Source organism: Lytechinus variegatus, chromosome 13, assembly GCF_018143015.1.
Source record: "Lytechinus variegatus isolate NC3 chromosome 13, Lvar_3.0, whole genome shotgun sequence".
In the NCBI taxonomy this organism is placed as follows: domain Eukaryota; kingdom Metazoa; phylum Echinodermata; class Echinoidea; order Temnopleuroida; family Toxopneustidae; genus Lytechinus; species Lytechinus variegatus.
Window position 1 is genome coordinate 33,153,024 of NC_054752.1, and position 22,224 is coordinate 33,175,247.

At 36.4% G+C, this 22,224-nt stretch overlaps 1 protein-coding gene across 6 annotated transcripts in view; it reads left to right on the top strand.

Moving 5' to 3' along the window:
* The first annotated feature begins 3,329 nt into the window (after window positions 1–3,329).
* Window positions 3,330–22,224, top strand: part of LOC121426160 (5'-AMP-activated protein kinase subunit gamma-1-like) — a 79,133-nt gene continuing 60,238 nt past the window's right edge. For 2 of the 6 annotated variants that reach the window (XM_041622344.1, XM_041622346.1), the window contains exons 1-2: window positions 3,330–3,927; window positions 8,380–8,947. In XM_041622344.1, coding sequence (XP_041478278.1) covers window positions 8,777–8,947 — 171 coding nt within the window. In that variant the 5' untranslated portion in view covers window positions 3,330–3,927; window positions 8,380–8,776. Of the gene's footprint in view, window positions 3,928–8,379; window positions 8,948–21,449; window positions 21,907–22,224 lie in introns of those variants that run through there. The other 4 variants (XM_041622345.1, XM_041622349.1, XM_041622347.1 and 1 more) reach the window with 4 other exon arrangements.

Below are 22,224 nucleotides of genomic sequence, written 5' to 3' on the forward strand. Positions count from 1 at the left end.
ATTAAACATGTTATAGAAGTTGTGCATATAACAAGTCTTTGTGTAACAGGAAAACTTTCATGAGTGTGTGAAGAATATCTACAAGAAAATATTTAAGGCTTGTAAAATTAGTGCATTTGATCTAGCTGAGAGTGTCAGTAACGGGGGGGGGGGGGGGGGGGGGGGGGGGGGGGAGTGGAGAGATACAGCATGATTGGCTGTGGTTTTGCTGTTGTTCAAGTCCATGATGCAAACTATGCCAATTGATATCAAAGGGGAAGTTCACTGTAAGGGCTATAGTTAAGTCCCTTAAGAACATAAAATGGGAGAAATAAATCAAATTGAAAGTTTGGCCAAAAAAATATTATATATTAATATTTCAAGATCAATTTTGTGATCGTAACATGCAAGCAGCTCCCTTATATGCCATATGAATGATATATGTTCCATTTTTGAAAAACACTTATTTTTTCCCAGATTGATATATACTATAATGCAGGTGATCATTGTGAAAAAGATAACAAAATACCAGTGACAAGGGCGAATTCATGTACTCACTATTAACACAAAAAAGGAAATTTGAAAAATTCATGACATGGTTATTCAGCAGGGTTTTATTCAATAATGTTTTTTTGCTAATTACACCAAAATAACAGAGTGTACTTCCCCTAGGACCAACCTTCAAATAATGACAATTCTTACACATTTGTCCTTATAGTGAAAAGATACTAAAAAAATAATAACTAGAAAATTAGTTACCATCATAATGCTTGACTTGATATGGATATTAGGTTTGGTTTGATTTGTGATTCATTGCGGTTTTCATGATGCAGATTCCCTGAAGTTTCAGAACATGCCTTCTGTAAAGTTCAAATTTTTCAGTTCTACTCGGGAAAGGGAGATGAGAAGCAACTCTATTTACTAGTTTAATGTAATGAACTGCCTCAAGATATACCGGTTTTTTAGCTTCGAAATCATGACATTGAAAGTGAGTTCAATTTTTGTTTATGCCCCGTGATGTTTTTCCCCAAAGTAGATTTCATAATCTAATATACAGTCTGGAAATTATTCACTGTAAAAACTGCGGTGTTAAAACTGACACCAATTGGTGTTAATAGAGGACCACACCCTGAGGTGTTAAATTACAACCTAGAGATTAAACATAACACCAAAGAGTGTAAATGTAACAACAAAAGGTGTTGTTATAACACCTATAGGTGTAAAACTAACACCACCAATTTAACACCGGTGTAAAATAACTGGTGTGGTCCTCTATGTACACCGGTTAACACCACAGTTTTTGCTCAATGACCCTCTGCATGCTTTGAAATGTAAGGTCTTTGCTGTATCCCGTTGCATACAAACTTTTAACTTTCGTGGAAACGGTGCTTATCAGATGAAATCAAGGTCTCCTTTTTCATGGTAGTAACAGTAAAATAATAATATTAATTAGTTTTATGTATTGTCTTTGGTCATCAAAATATTGTTGCATATATATGCTATGCTGATATATAGGAGTATTTCATGAAGTCATTTGTCAGTAATTTTCATTCCACAGCTCTGGGAATCTTGCCTCTGATTGTGACCAAATATCCCAGAGTATGCTTCTGTATGGAATGCTACCCATACATCAAGATAGAAACTGGAGCAATTAAACACGTCATATGTCCACCCACAGAATGTCTTTGGATATTAGATTGTCCAGAGTGATCAAAGAGCTTGTTTGTAGCAGTCCTATTAGATTTCCGCAGGGAGTTTTACCGCCCCCTCACATGGTTAAAAAAATTGTAATTTAAATGATGATTCCAGGGAAAAATAAGGCTAATGACGAATATTTAGCACGTGTGAAACCAAACTAGAACATGATTAGAATCATGAACGCTAATCACAGTCATGATTACAATAGCAATCATCATTACAATGATTCAAGAATCACGTTTGAAAAGGCCCTTATTATACAGGCTCTGAGTGAGTTAAAGTTTGATAAATTACATTTGCTGTAGTGATCACACTATGTATTCCAATAGAATTCAAAGATCATAATTTATCAGAAGAAATCAGAGCATTATTTTCTTTTATATCCTTCTAAAAGCATTGTTTGTTTTTTTGGGGGGTGGGATTTGGGGGGTTGTTTTCTGACTGTGATAGCTTGAATTTTATACCAAAAAATAAGATCCTAGGAATTATGAAATAATCAAGCAAGTAAAAAATACATGTACAGCTTTGCAATTTTGTGGGCCAGTTCTTCAGTACCATTGAAAAGGATATGACATTGTCAAGTTGATTGAATAGAGACATTTGTAAGCAATCCTTCTGACGTTTCCTTTGTATTTTCCTACATGTTTACATCCGATGGTTCATGAATGAATAAAGAAGTGCTGATGTATCAATTATGGACTAACAAAGAAGTTGATGGTACAACCCTGCCTTTTTTTGCTATCGCTGCATTTCACTTTGCTGGTTTTCCAATACCATTGAAAAGGGTGTACAGTGCATTGTCCCTACGTGATTGAAGAGCTTACTGTTTGCAGAATTTTCTTGAAAAAAAATGACCCACTTTTTTATGACAAACACTTTTTTGAGGATTTTTCTTATGAATCAAAAGAAATATCTGTGCCTCCCCTTAAATGAAATTAAAATCCTTGACCCACCCCTGGTATGGACTAAGGGCACCCCATCCCAAACACGAAGTAGCAGATTAAAAAAAGTTCATGGAAGGCTCCATCTACTGTAGGCTCTCCCAAAGACCTAATTATCAAATGTGAAATTTACCTACCAACAATCATTCTTTGTAATGGAGGCATGTTCATCTCTGCATTTATTCATCATCAAAATGGGCTTTATTGGATGAATATGATATCTGCATGGAGATATGCACTCTGTCTAGTGATCTTATGTATTTATTTGATTAAATTTAATGAAAGCTAATGCTGATAAATACAGTACATAGATTAAGTAAAAAAGTCTACTTTTTGAGAAAAAATTGCTGTCCACAGCCCCCTTGCCCCCCCAAAAAAAAAAAAAATGAGGGAACAAAGCTAAAGAAAAATGCAAGTGAGCAAAGCAAGCAAACCAAAATTGGCATTTTGTAATAGACTGAGGATGCTAAATATTGCTAATTATTAAGAAATTGTACTGTTAAAATGAAAATAATAAAAACTCCATTGATAAATACTAGGGATCAAAACAGAAGTATTGGTTTCTATCTCTTCTTGGAAGTTCCCAAATCTTTTATAAGCTTTCACAAGCTTTTTGCTGACTTTGTCCTTGAAGAAAACAATAAGGGACAGTGCGCATTGTGTTATTTTCAGTTTTACATAAAGAGTTATATAGATTTAGTGATCCCAGCTTTTCATCAAATCAATTCTTAAAAGGCAGTGATGCGGTGCATTGGTGTAAAGGCCGAGCTGAACATCATTTGTGCTCAAAATATCAATTTGACCTACCTGAAGAAATGAAGCTGGATTACCAGATCTAAAAATAGCGGCAGGGTCTATTATTATCACACGCGTTTTATGGATATCAAAACAGATTGGCATCGACATTGTTTGGGGAATGTGCTGCGGGGGATAGAATGACACAATACGCTTGGATGTTCACATGTGAGTGGAGAGACTTTGATGGTAGAGACTTGTATGATGGAACTTGCTACCAATTTATGGATGTCATTTAAAATGATGCGCTTGATTTGGGATTCATCGCTAATCATTACTGTGTTTTCTGGAGCATGCATTATGTGATACCATGGTGATACTATTGGAGCCTTTTAGGTTGAGTTCTTATTTTATCAAAGCCAAATAGGATTATGCGATCATTTCTGATATAGCATGCTCGCCATGGATGAACATCGATTTGACATAGTGCTATTTTGATGGTGATGGAATAAGACGCTCTGTAATGCGAGATCTAAGGCAGATGACCTTTTTGTCAAAGTTGGTATTACTTTTGGTATGTACTCTCTTTATGCAAAAGAGCTCACACTCCTCAGTCTCAAAGTGATACTAGGGACCAATCCATTTGGAGTGAATTGTGCATCCTTAAAGTGTGTATTATAGCTCATTCTGGAGTGAAATTTGCATTGTTTTCATTCAAAAATAGGTAAAATCCACTCAGATGATGCAAACCTTACAATGAGCAGAGTGAGATTTGGGACCCAAGTAGCTCTTTAGCATTTAGAGAGTAACAGCAGAGAATCTAGCTTTGTATCCTGATTCAGAGATTAATTGTACCCCTTTCATAGTGAGAGCCGAAGTGGAGTTAGTCCGGAGTCCAGGAGGAGTTACTCCACTTTGGAGGGCAATATGAAAATTCTGAGATTAGTTCGATCCGGATTCAAAGCGGAGTACTCAACCCACTTCGAGAAGAGGGTTACAAACGGAGTTACTCCGCACCGGAAATGCGGTATGCGCTTATCGCTGTGATCTCGCCACACGTATGGCGCGAACTCGCTTAGAAACCATGGCAACGACTGCGGATACACCGCTGCGGTGCTTGCCAATATGAAAGGGGGTTTAAAGTCAGTCCACAGTATAAGCGTATAAACTCAATCCGGAGTTATTCCGGAGTAACTCCACTTCGCCTTCCGTATGAAAACGGTATTGGAGATGCCTCTCACATTGGATGCTTTGACACCAACCCAAATGGGAAAATATTTGGTGTTTTCTTGCAAAGTACCCCCAAAAGAAATATTGAATAGGTACGTTTTAAAGTTATAACATTTGAAAGGAGTTGTCCTCGTATGTTGGGATATTTGCAGCGTTTAAGCAAATTAAGAAAACTTTTTTTACATTGTGTTAGGTAGAATGTTAAAGTCTTGTAGACTCAAAACTGTGTAAACTTAATGTGCTTCGAGTAGGTGTGAGTGCACTGAATATATCATCAGGCGTTTTTGATCAGCATTTAGTCTGGAAATTATGTTAACCATGAACCTCCCCCCCCAAAAAAAAAAAAGAAAATAATAATAATTATTAATATAATCGTCAATATTCATCATTCCTCATTTTTATGACTTCTCTATTTTCTCTTTCTTTTTTTCTTCATTTCATTCAGTTATCATTTACGATCCAAGGCTAAAACCAAACACTTTGAAAGGATGGGGAGAGTGAGCAAATGAGGAAAGAGAGAGAGAGCAAGAGAGAGGAAAACATACATAAAAGGAGAGACTGGTATGGATGTATGAGCTGACTGGAGAAATTTAACTCTTGATAAGTCTTTTAGCAACTTAAAGAAGACAGAAAGAACATTTAGAGATGCTCAAAAAAGGGATACAAAGATAATCGAAAGGGGAAGATGAATGTTTTTATTGAAATAAGTATCATTTTATCAACATGATTTGATATCATTTCAGAGAGACCTGTTTAGTCCAAGTGTCATTTTCAAACTTTTCACTTGGAATATAGCTGTATATCGGGTCTTATAAAAAACTTATTCACATGTGCTTTATTTTGAAGGAAAATGTGAGTTATCATTCAGGAAAACTGATAGCTTCCTTGTTATTTTCATTTTGAGACCTAAATGCTAAACGGTCTGACTTAAAGCTCTTTCACTCTTGATTATCTGTGCATTAATAAACAAATCTTGTTCATCAACTGGTGCTTGCCCAATTTGAATTTAGATGCTGCAGTTAATGTATTCATGAACATCATTCGGACAAGATGAGAAATATATATTGGTGGTTGCTATGGTTACTAGCATCTATCGTTTTGATGTTTCTATGTCAGACAATCTCGGCGTGGGTTCTCCGCTTTTTAGAGGAAAACAATTTTGCTCCGCTCTGTGGCATATGCGGGTAGATAATTGAGTATATAGTGTTATTGTGACGTTATCATTATGTTTATGATGAAATGAAGGGAAAATTACTTTCGGTTGGGACAGATAGTGATGGTTCTGTTTAAAGATGTAGAGATTATGAATGTTTTAAGTCCTAGATATTTCTTAGTCTCTCCTTTGGCATGCATACAATGTGTGATAATGTGAATCTATTTTGTAATCATTATGTTTGAGAATATGGATTATGGAATCATATATTAAACAGAATGCAAAATATAATACTTGGAGATCTATATATATATGAATATAAAGTGAAATTGGATAAGCGGGTAAATGAGTACTATTTGACTAAAAAAATAGAAAAATGAAAGAATTATGTAAAGTTTTGAATACAAATTTTTCATATAACATTTTCCTCATATTATGACATAAAGGCAACACCACAACTGCATATATGAGGCAACCTCCATTTTTCTGGAAATTTTCAAGTGATTGAAAAATAAAAAGAAAAGAGAGAAGAAAGAACTATTAACATGAGTTTAATAGTTATTTGGGTTGTCCAAATGACTTTTCCTCCAGTACAAGAAGAAATCACTTTGAGGGTATAACCCCCCCCCCCCCCCTTAAAATACTGTGTGTCTATACCCCGACTCCAAACTGAAAGTTGTAAAAAAAAATGCTATACGTGTAGTTTTGATATTACAATGCCCATACTAGAGTGAAATGCTTTCATGCAGACATTTTTGGTCAAATACTCATCCTCTAAAAAGGCCTAACCTTGCATTTTTTTTCTTAGTCCTTCAGGCAAGTTTGATGAATACACATGTATAATAATATTGTGATTTTTCAAGTCAGTGAGCACCATTATTGTGTTAAATTTTTCTTTTTGATATGGATTGAAAAGAGATAAGTTGAATAAAATGAGGAATGGTGTATCGATGTATTACGTGTCCATCTGAGTATTGTTTTTTTTCAGTATTCCATTTTTTGGTACAAAACTTAATTAAAAACTAGAAATAGAAAGAAATAAAGTTTTGTGTGGATAGATTGCTATTTACTATATATAAAGTAAATATAAATTTGAGACTACAAAACTGAAAAAAAGTACCATTATAAATAGCGAGCCCGCCAATTTTTTTGGTCTCATTTGCATATTGCCCACCCACGGCGTATTTGCATATACCCCGGCTTATTTGCATAACTCCTGACCAATCGCACAACGGATGAGTACCCACCTATTGTTCTCGCGTTCGTGCGTACGGTCTTGGAGATTAGTATAAATAGAGTACGATATCAGCCAATCTTTGTCACTTGATAAAGAGTTGCAGCGGCACTCGAAAGCTAGTGAACACTTTTTGCGAGAGTGATCACAAATTTTCCTAGAAAGCCAGTGAACACTTTTTGCGAGAATGATCACGAATTTCCTTGTTGACCATAGTAGATTGCGAGACAAATGAATTCCCTCTAGCGATTATAACTTTCTTGTTTTGCATCTGATTGTGAGGTGATTAATCATTGAAATAATGCAAATTTTAATGTCAATTGTTTCTAACAACTTATAAAAGATATATTTTCCTAGACGAAGAAATAATGCAATCAAACATAGATCTGCTATTCAGCAATATAAGAACTAATGAAACAATCTGAAAACACATGAGAAAACAATATCTCACATTCTATATGAATTTGAGATTTTTTTTAAAGAGGAAATGTATTGATTTACACAATAAATTCTCTTTAGTAGGTGATTACATTTTATGGTTGAGTTTTATCTATGACTTATTTTCAGAAAATGTTATTGATTACTAGGCTTGTTAAACAAGGCACAGTCTTTAGCAGAAGCAGGAAGTTTGTTTGAGGAGCTTACCAGCAATTTTTTTTTTTTATTTGTTATAGGATGATCACCATAGGCTCAAATGCTAATTGGATAAAAACAGGCAAATTTATGGGAGTCATTGATACCTCGTCTTGAAATAATTCAGCTAGTTAAATTTGTAAAAGTGGTTTTGGAACTTGATTTGAATAATTATTTATGCAGATATCAATTTTAGTACACAGAGAAATGCCCAATAGTGAATGCACACTTTTATTGATTTCCACTTGATGCTATGGTTTAAGAAATAACTTTAATCAATATCGCCTCAACTCTCTTATAATATGAATAAATGAGGTTGGAAACCATGGCAATGTGGTGATTTTACCACCCTGTCACACAAGGGTGTATTTACTTTCGGACTTTTTGCAAACTCTTAATGCATAAATTCTGCATAAACTGTTTTCTAATCCAGTTTAAAATTTCAAAACCACCTTTGGGAATGTATACCAATGTATCTTAATAGAGGCGCATTTGCAAATGTGGAGAATGCTGGGGGTGTGTTTCATGAAGCAAATAGGGATGATCACTTACTGTTATTGTTATAAGCTACTGAAATCCTAGCATCTGATTGGCTCAGAATAAATTGATCAGTGCAAAAATAACATGATACTTCATGAAGCACTCCCCAGTCATCCATACAAGTTCACCATCAGTGTGCAGTACTACTTGACTTTATCGGCTGTTTGTCTGTCTAGATTTAATTACATTTGTTTGTAGCCATCATCAACCTCATTTTATGTTACTTATATGCCTAGATTGAACCATGCAACATAAACCTGAACAGAGTCCAGGCAATGTATGCTTTTAGCGTTCTATGGGAAGTATTTGAGCGCAAAGGAAGTGCAGTTTGAGCTAGCAATGTGAGCTCCAAAGAGCGTGTAAAATTCAGCAGTACTTTATAAACACTCTTGCGGATAACAGGATGTTTATTGGACACAGTTAAAACAAGTCGAAGCGTTTAAAAATGTTGGACAACAAATCACCGGTGCAAGGATTTAACCGTGTATGCTTTGGAGTGTCGTCATTTCATCCACTATGATTCCTGACTTGAATATAATGATCTCCTAGACAGTATCCCCTAGGGGATATCAACAGTGGACCTTTACATTTCTCCCCATTTGGATTCTGTCTTTTTCGCTCACCCCCAAAGCCATGATACGGCAGGACGGGCTTCTCCCCAAAGGAGGCGGGGGACGTAAACGACGATGGTCTGTTCCCGGCTTGAAGACACCATCCTACGTTCGATCCTGTTTTCCAGGAGTTGGTAAAGGAAGTGCCAGGGTTCGTCTGAGACACAGCAGCAGTGGCAGTATTGCATCTGTTGTAAGTACTGTTTGACAAGATTTTGGTGTGAGTTTGTTTCAACTTCCTCCTCCTCCCCCACCCTCCCAAACCCCATGAGAGAAGCAATTTTCAACATGGTGTAATCCCAGTTTGTGTAATTATTACTTGGTTTAAAGCGTAGGGTCATAGCAATCTGGCCTCTAATACCAATTTTAATTGACAGTCGCAGCATATTAAAAATATAGAGTAAGTTGAGGGTTGGTGTGACCTGCTTCCCCTCCCAATACTAATAATTACCACTAGGTTTTATCTCTGTTCCTGTTATGAATGTACGTTCTGTAACACATACAGGGTCTTATCCTGTTTGGTCTTAAAAAAAAATGTTTGGAGCAGCATTCTTTCTGTTGAAAATACAGAGTCATTTGGTGTTTTGAACCCTACAAACTCCCCCCCCCCCCAGAAAAAAAATGTTTGAGGCAGCATTCTTTCTGTTGAAAATACTGAGTCATTTGATGTTGTGAACCCTACAAACTCCCCCCCCCCAAAAAAAAAAAAAAATGTCTGGAGCAGCATTCTTTCTGTTGAAAATACAAAGTCTTTTGATGTTTTGAACCCTACAAACTCCCCCCCCCCAAAAAAAAATGTCTGGAGCAGCATTCTTATGAACATACAGAGTCATTTGATGTTTTGAAACCCACTTACTCCCCCACCCCCTCAATAAAATAAAAAAACAATTGATGTTCTGTTTGATACCAGGAGGATAAACAAATTAATAGATAAATAAGTACAAGAATAAATGATAAATCAAAAATAAATGGATGAAAAAATGTAATCAAACGTAATAGATCCAAATAAATCAATCAATAAATTCAAATCAAATAAAAAACATTTGGTGCAATTACACTTTGTGTAGTGAATTTGTGGTGTGATCCCATTTTGTTTACAATATGTCTTATCAGTTGCAGTTTTACTTCTTTTTGTCAAGAGTTTGATCCACGTACCCCCCCAAAAAAAAAATATATATATATATATATCACAAAATTTATAACTAAATTAGTCTGTCACCAAATGTATCACACATTACCATTTCATTTTCAATCGCCTTTTCCTCATAACCATTTTGGTATAGATATCTGCCACATTGCCCTCTGGTGATTTTCTGACCACACTTTTCTTATTTTGTTTAAAAGGAAAAAATGATAAAAATAGCAGAAAATGATTTTAAAAAATATTGGTGAAAGTTTTAGGAAAATCCATTTAAAATGAAGAAAGTTATTTTGATTTGTGATGTCATAAACGAGCAGCTGCCCCTTATGATATGTAAGAAAAAATGCAGAAATTTTATTTTTAATGGTTTTTGACGACTTATTTTTCCTTTTTTTAAAATAGGAGTAAGTGGGAAAAGTGTGTTCAGGAAATCATAAGTGGGCAATGTCGCAGGTATCTATACCAAAAAGTTAAAATGAGGAAAAAGGGAAAAAATGTTGTACAAATGGCAGAAAGTGATTTGAAAAATATTGGTGAAAATTTTTAGGAAAATCCATTTAAAATTAAGAAAGTTATTGGAATATAAATATTTTGATTTTTGATGTCATATTTACGAGCAAATGCCCCATATGATATGTAAGAAAAAATGCATGGTGGTTTAATGATTTTTGACAACTTATTTTTCCTTTTTTTAAAATAGGAGTAAGTCGGAAATGATTTGTGTATTCATATACTAAAAGTACTATACAACCCATCATCAATTTTCTTAGAAAATGAAATTTCATTGATTTTTTTCCATCAGATATGTAGGAAAGCTACTCGCCCATGATATAACAAAGCAAATCAAATTAAAATTCCGATAACTTTTTTATTTGATGGATTTTCCTCAAAACTTCAATATTTTTTTAGTATTCTTTCTTCTATTTTTACAATAAAGTTTCTGTAAACTTCCCCTTTAATACCAACTTGTCCTTGAGTGACTCTGTGGGTGGTGTTCCAAAGCTGTTTGTATTTTGCTCATGACTGCTAATGTAGGATTGGAACATATTCTTATTCAGCAACAAAGGGAATCATTATGCACAAGAATGTGCAGGTGGATGTTTCATAAAAAGCTGTTCGTAATTTACGAGCGACTTTAAGAAAGACTGGTGAACTTTTCTTGTGGTAAATAATATTCACTATTAATGTGCATTGGCGATGGCTTAGCGCGTAAGAAAGGATCCCCAGTCATTCTTAAAATTGCTCTTAAAACTAATATGAAGAGCTTTAATAGACATCCACCAGGGATCCGTAAAACAAAAATTAGCGATTGATCGTATACTTGATTTGAAACATGATTGTACATTATAGTCAATGTAATCAATCGTAGAAAATGCCCTACGGTAATTGCTAAGCTTTGTGTTATGGGCCCCAGGTGTACATTGTCACTTTGCCCATTTATAGTTTTCCAATTGAGACTTCCCATTCTTCCTCTTTTTTTCATAAGTTATGCACAACATATCTCATGAGTTAATGTAAGACCCCGTTCACATTAATACTGCCCTAAAACTACCAGTAGTTTGCTGGAAGCTAGTTTAGTGGAAACTAGTTTAACGTGTAATGAGAACGATGAAAGCAATCTTCCAAACCAGTTTTGAAAACCACCTCGCGATATAGTTTTCATGATCGCTTCGCCTTGTTCAACTGGTTTCAGTGTGAGGACACAACCGTTCTCTGTGAACCAATCTTTGCACATTTTGAGGGCGCTACTTCACACAGTGTGTAGAATGTCCTCGTTGCGGTTTTGAATTTGGCACGGAACATGTCACCCCCTCCTGAGAACTTTTCCCATAGCAACAAGACCACTTCATTACGTGAAGTGGTTTTGAAAACCACTTTCGGCTGATCAAATGGGAACGCTAGCAAAGCGATCTTCCAAACTGGTTTCTTGAACCGGTTTCCAGTAAACTAGTTTTAGAAAGTATAATGAGAACGGTGCCTATAGCTGGTACATACCGGTAATCTGTTTTAGTAAACTGCAAATGGAGATCATTAAGAGAGCATGAACATTTCACCAGTCGTGCGTAAAGTCATGCATAACTTTAAACAAAGAGCTTCATGAACTGGCCCCCTTTTCTTAGTCTGCATGCAGGGACTCTAAGACCCCTGTTACATCTGAAAGTTTCCTACCCGAGACCCGACCGAGTCCACTTGCGACCTTGACTGGATTATTGATGGATTAGCTTCGCGAACGGACCGAGTCCGAAATGTGGTCTGTTTACATCAGTGTTCATTCCCTCCCCTATCACCCTATCTGTACTGTTTCGAGCGGCATCCGATTGCTGACACCTTTAAAATAAAAGGCGCTCTCGATCTAGGCTCCGAATAATTCGCGCGCGCTAATTGAAGTTACCCGAGATTCTGAAAGAATGCTGATGATCCCAGCAGTCGTTGAAGATATGATCGACTTGAAAAGGATACGTTTTGAAAATGCTTCTTTTCACTCAAATCAAAGACTTTATCAACGATTCACATGTCGCATGCCGCAAAAACATTCGAAGAACGACGGGGCTGGGGAGGGGATAGCACGCACTATATGACGTAATTTGACAGCTGGCGATCGGACCGAGATAGGTTCGAAAGCTTGTGTGTGTTTACATCTACGAATCGGTGGACCGGGGCCGGCCCGATACCTACCCGAGACTACCTCTGGATGTGGTCTCGGGTAGGTTCGCTAAAAGGTGGCCCGAGGTAGGTTTGGGATGTTTACATCTGATTTCTTTCCGACCCGAGGTAGGCCCCGGGCCGGCCCGAGGTAGGGAATCTCTCAGATGTAACAGGGGTCTTAGTTGACACTTTAACCATCAAACCAGGTCTAGAGTGAATGCCAAAGGCTCTGTCTGTGTCGAATAAGGGTGTGTTTATGCTTCCAATGCGAGGACAGAATCAGCGTTTTCAAACGTCGATTCAAAACGCTGATCGTAAACGTGGTTCTGGAAGTGCTGTTATGCTTAATTTTTCAGAGGCGAAATCATGATCTCCAGCTGGCTTGTTATAGTAATTTTCATTGAGCAGGAAAGCGAAGTCAAATTGGGTGTGCCTTTTTTCGAAAGTTTTTGTTCCGAGTGTTATTATGGAGCATTGCGACTGTATTTGCCCGCAGATTTTCATCTCACCGGAAGCATGTACCAAATGACGTCATTTTAACACGTTTACGATCCTGGTTCTGTTTATACTTCCCCAGAAAGCCTGATTCTGGTCAAACGACGTTGACAAACGCACCTTTTTGTGAGTTTACGATCGGCATTTTGAAACAGCGTTTAAATGGAAGTAAGCATGGACGCAACCGTGTTTTGGACTAATCACGTTTGGAAACGCTGATTCTAGCCTAAAAAGTGGAAGCATAAACACAGCCTAAGACACAGACAGAGGCAACCACAGTACATAATGAATCTAGTCTCACTACTTCAGACTCTGCATCATGCACTATGTGCATTGCCAAAACCAAGGGTCTGTGCCTCCAGACTACCTTTTTCTGGCCGAGACAAACAGGTCTTGGAAAAAGTGGCAATTACCTGTAAAGGGTATAATGGAGCAGCTCGGGTGGGTGTTTCAGAAAGCTGTTCGTAAGTTAAGAGCGACTTTAAGAACGACTGGTGATCCTTTCAAAGCACTTACTATGAATTAATAAGATGTAATATTTTAAAAACTACAAAGTATGAAAGAGATGAGTTTTTAATGACTTTTTGAAGATTGCTAATGATGGAGACTGTCTAATTATTAGTGGCAGGTTCCAGGATTTTGAAGCCGACACCGTAAAAGTTCTGTCACCAGCTAATGTACTAATCATTGAAATTATTTAAATCTCTTGTATTATCAGTTTATATCTATACTTGTACAGCATGTTTTTATGAAAAAGGGAACGTTGAATTGGAATATCAAGTGTTAATAGTGAACTCTCCTCTGCCCCCCTCCCCCTCCCACAAAAAAAGGAAGAATTGTGTGTCGCAAAATTGGCATGTAAGCATGATTACTGTTAAGATATTGGCCCAAAACATGTCAAACAATAACGATCCCAACATTTTCCCCTGCAACTTATTGTTCTTACAATTTGCTGACACGGTGACTCTGCAAAAATTCTGCATCTTCAGGGACCCGTTTCAAAAAGAGTTACAACTGTTGTAACTTTGCTATTATGGCAACTACCATGGTAACCTTGATTATTATGATTGGCTGCTGAGCCCTGTGAAACCATGGTAGTTGTCATAACGACAAAGTTATGAAATGGGGGGGGGGGTAGGGCTCGGCCTATACTGCTACCCCAAGAAGCTCCTTGACTGCCCTGTAATTAAATTGAATCACAGATATTCCTACACCTTTTTTGCACATTGGGGAATCAGGGCTCCGTAACACAAAGCTTAGCGATGAATGGCAAATATGAAGAAAACCTCTGATTGGTTCCTGGTCAGACTTTCAAACCAAATGCATGTGTAATATTGATTGGTCAGCCCATTTAGCGATTGATTGCTAATCTTTGTGTTACGGAGCCTGAGACGGTGATCGTAAGTGACGTACAACTTTGGGAACTACTCGTGACCATTTGTGCTATATGTAAATCAGATTTCTATTACTCTGTTTAGTTTGGTTAATTGTTTTGTATCTGAATGCAAATCTTATGATTTATCAATAATTGAAGGAAATTTACTGCTGATTTAGTACGTTGAAACACAACAAATTTTGTTTATGTCATTTAGCATAAGAATGGGTCATCAGTCCCCTGTAAGTTAGTGCATAGATTATGAAAATATTGTGGAGATTCGAACAGTGCTTTCTTTCTTTTTTTTTAAACATAATCCTAATTGTACTACTATTAGGCTATGGATGGTAACTGAAAATTTGGTGTGGGCATATTGATAGCCAGACTGGCTTCTAGTCTGCAGGCACAGACCCAAGTTGGCAATTTAACTTACAAAGATAGTCTTTGTAATTTATACTCTACCACAAAGTTAATCTAGCAATGCAAAGTCTATAGGTTCGGTCAATTTACCATGTACAATTCCATTTAGGTGTGGTTATATGCTGTATGTGTTTCTACAAACACAGAACTTGTGCCTGCAAATTTGGAAAACAGTCTGTCTGCTTGGCTTGTTGCCAGAATGTCCCCACACACCTTAGCTTTGTTGATATCTGCTAGTCTTTGATATCAGCAGCATTTGACAAGACATTGAAAGAAAGCAACTGAATCACACGAAAGTATGTGTTAAGGTCCTTTTATGCATTCATTTTTATGAAGGCAAGATTAAATTCAATTACTCGGGTAATAAATTGTACCTACGGAGTCCTAGACATCAGTAATGTAGATTTACAAGAACCAGATAGAACAGGGTGCTACATAGCACTTGCCCGATTGCCTGGGCAAGTAAAAGTTAGAGTCGGCAAGTGTTTTGAAGTGAAGACCAAAACTAATTACCCAAATTGGGCAAGCAAAATTCTCACAGTAGAACATATCGAATCCTATGGGACACTAACTGCGCGTGCTTTCCGCGCGTGTCTACCACTCTATGGAGATACCATTAGAAATGTCATGTTTTTTAAACAATTTTGTCATTCCTGAAAAAAGTTCGCACTTTTATCCTTAGTTCCCATGATATGATGCTGATGATATCATATTATTTCCATAAAATAATTGAAATTTTTGCAAAGATGTTAACTGCATTCGCGTTTTGGGGTCAAAAACATCCCTTTCATATCAAATATAGGATGAAACTCAACGTAAAATCCTACTTTATGTCACCACAAACGATTTCCCACTCTTCCAATTTCGCTTGATGGTATCGTAAAGCTTAGTTCCCATGAGTCATTGTGCAGTTTTTTATAAGCTTTACGATGATGTAAGAATGATTTTCATTGGTCAAACTTTGCGTTCGCGTTTTAGCTTTAAATAAACATGTGTCAGACCACAAGCCAATGGCAAAAGTTGTCATATTCGGGCCGGGCGCGTACTGTACCTAATATGCAGTGCAGCAGGCAGGAGCCACGGCCGCCGTGCCCTAGCGTATAGCCTTAGCGCTAGCCGGCTGGGCTGCGCTTGTGCGACTGTGCGTGCGCCGCCGCTGAGCATTGGCGCGCACAAGGGGTCCAAAAGGCGTAAAAGGACTTGATATGTGACCAAAATTAGGGTCGTTATGATATATTGACTTTATTTTTGGTCATGACAGGCAAGATAAAATCACTTTAATAGATAAAAGAAATGCAATAACATTAACAAAGTAGATCAGTTCATGTCAAAAGAAAGAAAAGGTCAATGGTTTATAAAACCGCAAAACTTTCTTTTGAAGAGGCAAAACTTTTTTTTGTCAATGATTTTTTTCGGGCAAGTGAAATAGATTTTTGGTCGTATATTCCAACTATTTGATAATTTACTTGCCTGACAGGGCAAATGCTTCTAAAAAGTTATGTAGCACCCTATACAAGTTAAAAACGTGTAATAAAGGGCCAGTAATTATACTAACATTCCAAAAGTGGTGCACTAGATGTTGATTCTTCGTGAGCGTGAGAAGTAAAAAAAAAAAGCTCTTTGAGCGCAATTCAGCGATTGCATGAAGTTTTCAGCCCATCGTAAGAAAATAAAATGAGGTAAAATCTCACATAGGGCCAGGGCTCAGGAGTGAAAAATTTGTTGAAAGTAAAGGAAAAAAAATATCTGGAAATCAAATCTCCTCTGCTATTGCGTTTCTTCCTTTCCACTTTCCGCTGAATGAGATATCATATTCCTCAACATTCTCTGTTACTTTATATCCAATTTTTTGATATGCATAGTGAACAAAGATAATTCTACATATAAACGTTTACAGATAATAATGACAGGACTTAACCCATGACCAATCATTTACAGCATTGCTGGACATAACTCAGGCCCTGTTACATAATCTAATGATACTATCTAAAGTATTGCATTAGGTTGGGAACTAACATCACCCTGTCTTAGAACACCTTCATTATGTTTTTTTTTCAATTCATCCTTTAAACGCTTTTCTGGTAGACCTTTATAAAATTTGAATCATACTAAAGCTATTACCGTAGCTATTTTAAACTTTTGAGATGTACATATTATCAATGTGTCTGTCTTACACCTTCTTATGAAATATTTTGATAGAGGCAGATTGTCATACGGCATTTTCTTTTTTCTCATTGTTTCTCACAACTACCATACGTTGCCAGCTGTACATTGCACAATTTCCGTGTTAACTTTACCTCAACGAGAAGTTGGTTTGAATACAAAGAGAAAAATGATTTCCAAACATTGCACTGGGAATATTTTTTAACTCAGATGTAACATTTTCAAATTTTGCTAATCTTTGAATAAGTTATTTTCATAGCATGGATTATATTCAAATGAGAGAGCCAGTGAAGTCACACTCTCATTTTTTTTCTTTAATACCTTATTATTGGGCTCCCTTGTTTGCATATTTCCCTTGATGTGAAAACAACTGTTTTGTGAAAATAGATACACTTTATTAGCAAAATGTCATTACTTTCCTAAATTAAGTACGATTTTGCTGAAATGATTAGTGCTATTCTTGTCTTAATATTTTCTCTTTATTCAAGTCATTTTTTTGTTGGGGTCGGCATCCCCTTTAACCCAACCTTCACCTTGTCTTATTTGTGTCTGAAAGTTGAGACTATCCAAGCCCAGGGTCTCGCCCCTATTTCCCAAATTAGCCCATCCCTCCCAGGTACCCCCACATCCAGCCTATCCAGGCATGCATTGCTGACCTCTGTTTACTTTTCGTCCAGCCAAAACAAAGTGTGGCAATGCGCTGGTCTAGTCTTTTTATACAGCCCTTATTTATCATGGCTGTGTTTGGCCAGTTGCCCAACCATCAAATGAGCAAAATGATTCATTTCTATCCAATACCCTAATTGTGTGTGATTATAGATATTATCCCTTCACAAATTTGTTCATTTTTATGTGTGTGTACATTTTCAATATGTACAAAAGTCGTTATTATAGTTGAGATGTTGGTCAAAGGGTTTGTAGTTGCAGACTAGTAGTATTGTTGTCATTTTGCGCAGGGAGAAATCCACATGTGTGCTCTTTCAAGGTTTTTTCTCATTCATACACTCACAATCACTGTATACTGTATATGCATTGGGCATTTAGTACACTTTGCATGTGCCCTTCCTGTGAGTGAGAAGTACACAACTTTATCATCTGCAGTTTGAGAATTAATTTCTGTATAATAACATTTATCAAGGAATTATCATTGCAATCTACTGTGGAAAGCTTATGTGGATTTTCAAGGAGTGGAGAAACTTTTCAGGGCACTGAGTATCTTCAATTGTGTGAGATTTATTTTGACCAGAGCTGGCACTCAGTCTCAGACGAAACGTGGTCTTGGATTTGGTGTTTTATTTGCATGGTTTATGAATATGAGTATGCAGATTACTGATTCAAGGACTGGTGATTATCATGATGATGTTTGTCGTCTTTTTTGATAATGAGTCTTGAAAATGGGTTCGCTTTTTGTCCTAACTAGTAATCTGAACTATTTTCCCTGACTATAGAAATGTGGTTTTGCTGTGGTATTGGCTGTTTTGGAGTTTCAATTTCTTTTGAAGATATTTGTTGGCGTGTGTGCACTTTTGCAGTTGGCAAGATGATTGATGTGGATTTATTGTCATATGGATGTACTTCATTGTTTTGACTAATTGTCAATTTGTCTTTTCAAATCTCCCATTAACAAAAGGGTGGTTTCAAGTGCTTTTAATGTTACTGTTGTTAAACAAAACTAACTGAAGATCAAGTCTTTTCAATCTGAATAAATGAATTTATCAATGATTTGTTGTATACAAATTATTACATGTAAAGGTTCATAGTTTTTTGTCTCACCTGCGAAGCAAAGTGAGACTATAGGCGCCGCTTTTCCGACGGCGACGGCGGCGGCGGCGTCAACATCAAATCTTAACCTGAGGTTAAGTTTTTGAAATGACGTCATAACTTAGAAAGTATATGGACCTAGTTAATAAAACTTGGCCATAAGGTTAATCAAGTATTACTGAACATCCTATTAGAGTTTCATGTCACATGACCAAGGTCAAAGGTCATTTAGGGTCAATGAACTTAGACCATGTTGGAGGAATCAACATCGAAATCTTAACCTGAGGTTAAGTTTTTGAAATGTCATCATAACTTAGAAAATATATGGACCTAGTTCATGAAACTTGGACATAAGGTTAATCAAGTATCACTGAACATCTTGCATGAGTTTCACGTCACATGACCAAGGTCAAAGGTCATTTAGGGTCAATGAACTTTGGCCTAATTGGGGATATCTGTTGAATTCCCATCATAACTTTGAAAGTTTATGGATCTGATTCATGAAACTTGGACATAATAGTAATCAAGCATCACTGAACATTTTGTGCAAGTTTCAGGTCTCATGATTAAGGTCAAAGGTCATTTAGGGTCAATGAACTTTGGCCGAATCGGGGGTATCTGTTGAATTACCATCATAACTTTGAAAGTTTATTGGTCTAGTTCATTAAACTTGGACATTAGAGTAATCAAGTATCACTGAACATCCTGTGCGCGTTTCAGGTCACATACCAAGGTCAAAGGTCAATGAACTTTGGCCGAATTGGGTGTATCTGTTGAATTACCATCCTAACTTTGAAAGTTTATGGATCTGATTCATGAAACTTGTACATAAGAGTAATCAAGTATCACTGAACATCCTGTTCGAGTTTCAGGTCACATGATCAAGGTCAAAGGTCATGTAAGGTCAATGAACTTTGGCCATGTTGGGGTTTTTTGTTGAATAACCATCATATCTCTGTAAGTTTATTGGTCTAGTTCATAAAAAGTGGACATAAGAGTAACCATGTATCACTGAACATCTTGTGCGAGTTAGAGTAGTATTCAAAGTCAGCACTGCTGCTATATTGAACTGCGTGATGCAGGTGAGACGGCCAGAGGCATTCCACTTGTAGTGCTTACTTGGCAATTGTTAAAGGAAACATTACCCATGTAGGGCCTGTTTCATACTGTTCTTGCCGCAAACTCTCGTAAGAGAAAATTATGAAATGTTCTTTATAATCATCCATAGAAATTATATGAAGACTTCATTATTTAGTCAGTGAGTGAAAGATCAAAGAACTTTGCATTCTGGGAATTTATGTGCTGAGACCAGAGAACCAGATGTGCACCATATGATTGATTGTCATGTTTATTATCTTACAATTTTATATTCCATTTATAAATTTAAACCATAATAGGGACTCATTTGAACTTATATCATTGTAGGTCCTATTTAAAAATATATTGTTTCCATAAGTCATCCCCTTTCATACTATTGGGTCATCGCTCGTTCACACAATCCACCGTTTTCATACTGACAGTGACATGACTGACCTAAACTTGCCTTAAAGTGTGAAGGGGAACTTGTATATGGGTGTTATTTATCAATTTATTCTATCCTGGAATAAAAGTTTTAGTCTAATACTAATGGACTGCTATGTGAGGCATAGTTTTGGCATATTCGAGAACACAATCACGACTACATGTAAATGCTCGATGGTTTTGCCTAAGGGAATGGATACCGTAGTATTAAAAGGGAATGGTTAAGGCGACTTGGGCAAGTGCAGAACCTATGAGCTAAAAGAAATTACTGTCTCTTAAAATTATTTCTGTTTCACTGTTAAATGTATTTCTGTTTCACTCCAATTAGACTACAATGAAGCTATAACCAGTTTTCATTTCCAACCAATCAGAAAAGCATTTTTCATTATTTTCTGCTTGATCTTTTTTAGTTGGCTTAACTCTTTCTACTACAATGTGCCTTATATTACTGAATTATTAGGCATTCTTTTTGAAAATCTATTGATTGAAACATGGTTACTGTTTAATCAAAACTTAATTTTTTTTGTGGGGGGGAGTTCAAACTGATTTAATTCACATTCAGACTGTACTTTAATCTGATTGCCTTTCCATTGTGTTCCAGTGTAAATACTTTCTTGTTGGCATACTAGTAATTGTTGAATTCAGCGAGTCAATAAACCCCTTGATTACTTACAGTCCATCTTAAGTTTTGGTAAATTCCTCCAAAAGTGTTAGCACTAGCCTCTATTCTGACTACATCATTATTCATAAAATATACACAAGATAATTTTATTGGTCTAGTATAAATTCAAGCATTTGAATTTTTGCAATAGATAGAAAATGCAGTAATAACAACAATGTACATTATTTTCTGCATTATACATACTCCTTCAAAGTCATATCACATATCCAATTAGATCAATTCAAGTTATATGAATGTGTATATGTAGTGGGTAGTAAGAAAAGATACGAAAGAGGATTCAAACACGTTATAGGGATGATAAACATTTCTGGTATAGCTTCTCATATTGTTTATACATGTATAGGTCAGTCTTGTTTTGATCAATTGGTCCAGGAAAGAGCAAACAAAAAGTCAAGATAACGTTAAGATTAACATTTAGGCCGACATTTGGTCAGTTGTGGAATCTAGAGTGCACATACGGTATAAATACACATAGAGTGATTCATAGTCAACGCAGTTTGAAGGGATAGCAATGTCCATACTGATCTAGGGACCTCTTTCAATAACCCTTGCTGTATTATTATCAACAAAGTACTGAATTAAAGCATTGGATTGGCTGATATAGCATACATACTTATTAATTGTCACAGGAGTTGTGCACTTGTTATTGATGACAAGTTTTGTGAAACAGGATCCAGAACTATTATCCCACAAGGTCCATGTTTGAATCATCTTTGCCACAAGCATGACCATCCTTCTCCTTTGGCACGATGAAGTCATTGTCCCAATGAACACCTGCGAGTTTAGTGTGCCTTTGGTAATACTTACAGGAAATTTGCTGATTTTACTCACCAACCGACCTGCCTGCACCGTCTAATCTCATCAGATGACTGTATCCGTAACGCCTTTTACAACCAAGTTCCATGTTGTGAACACAACTTATAGATACAGATGATGAATCAGTTGTTTGTAAGTAGAATCAGGGGAGTGTTTCACAAAACAAATTGTCAGTGATTACCACATACAGATCTGCTCTGACCTAATCAGATTCAATGATTTTGGTAGCTTATAACAATACTCACCAAAGATCACTGTTTGTTTCACAAAATGCTCTTCAGTTTGTGTTCAATCAGCGTGGACTTCACACTGCCATGTACAGTAGGGTCCAGATTATGCTATAAAAATTTACCACAAAATTTGTTTCTAATTGTTCATTTGTTTATAAAGTGAATCTGAAACTAATAGATCATTCACAATTTTGCTGTATTGATAAAGTACAGTTCTTGA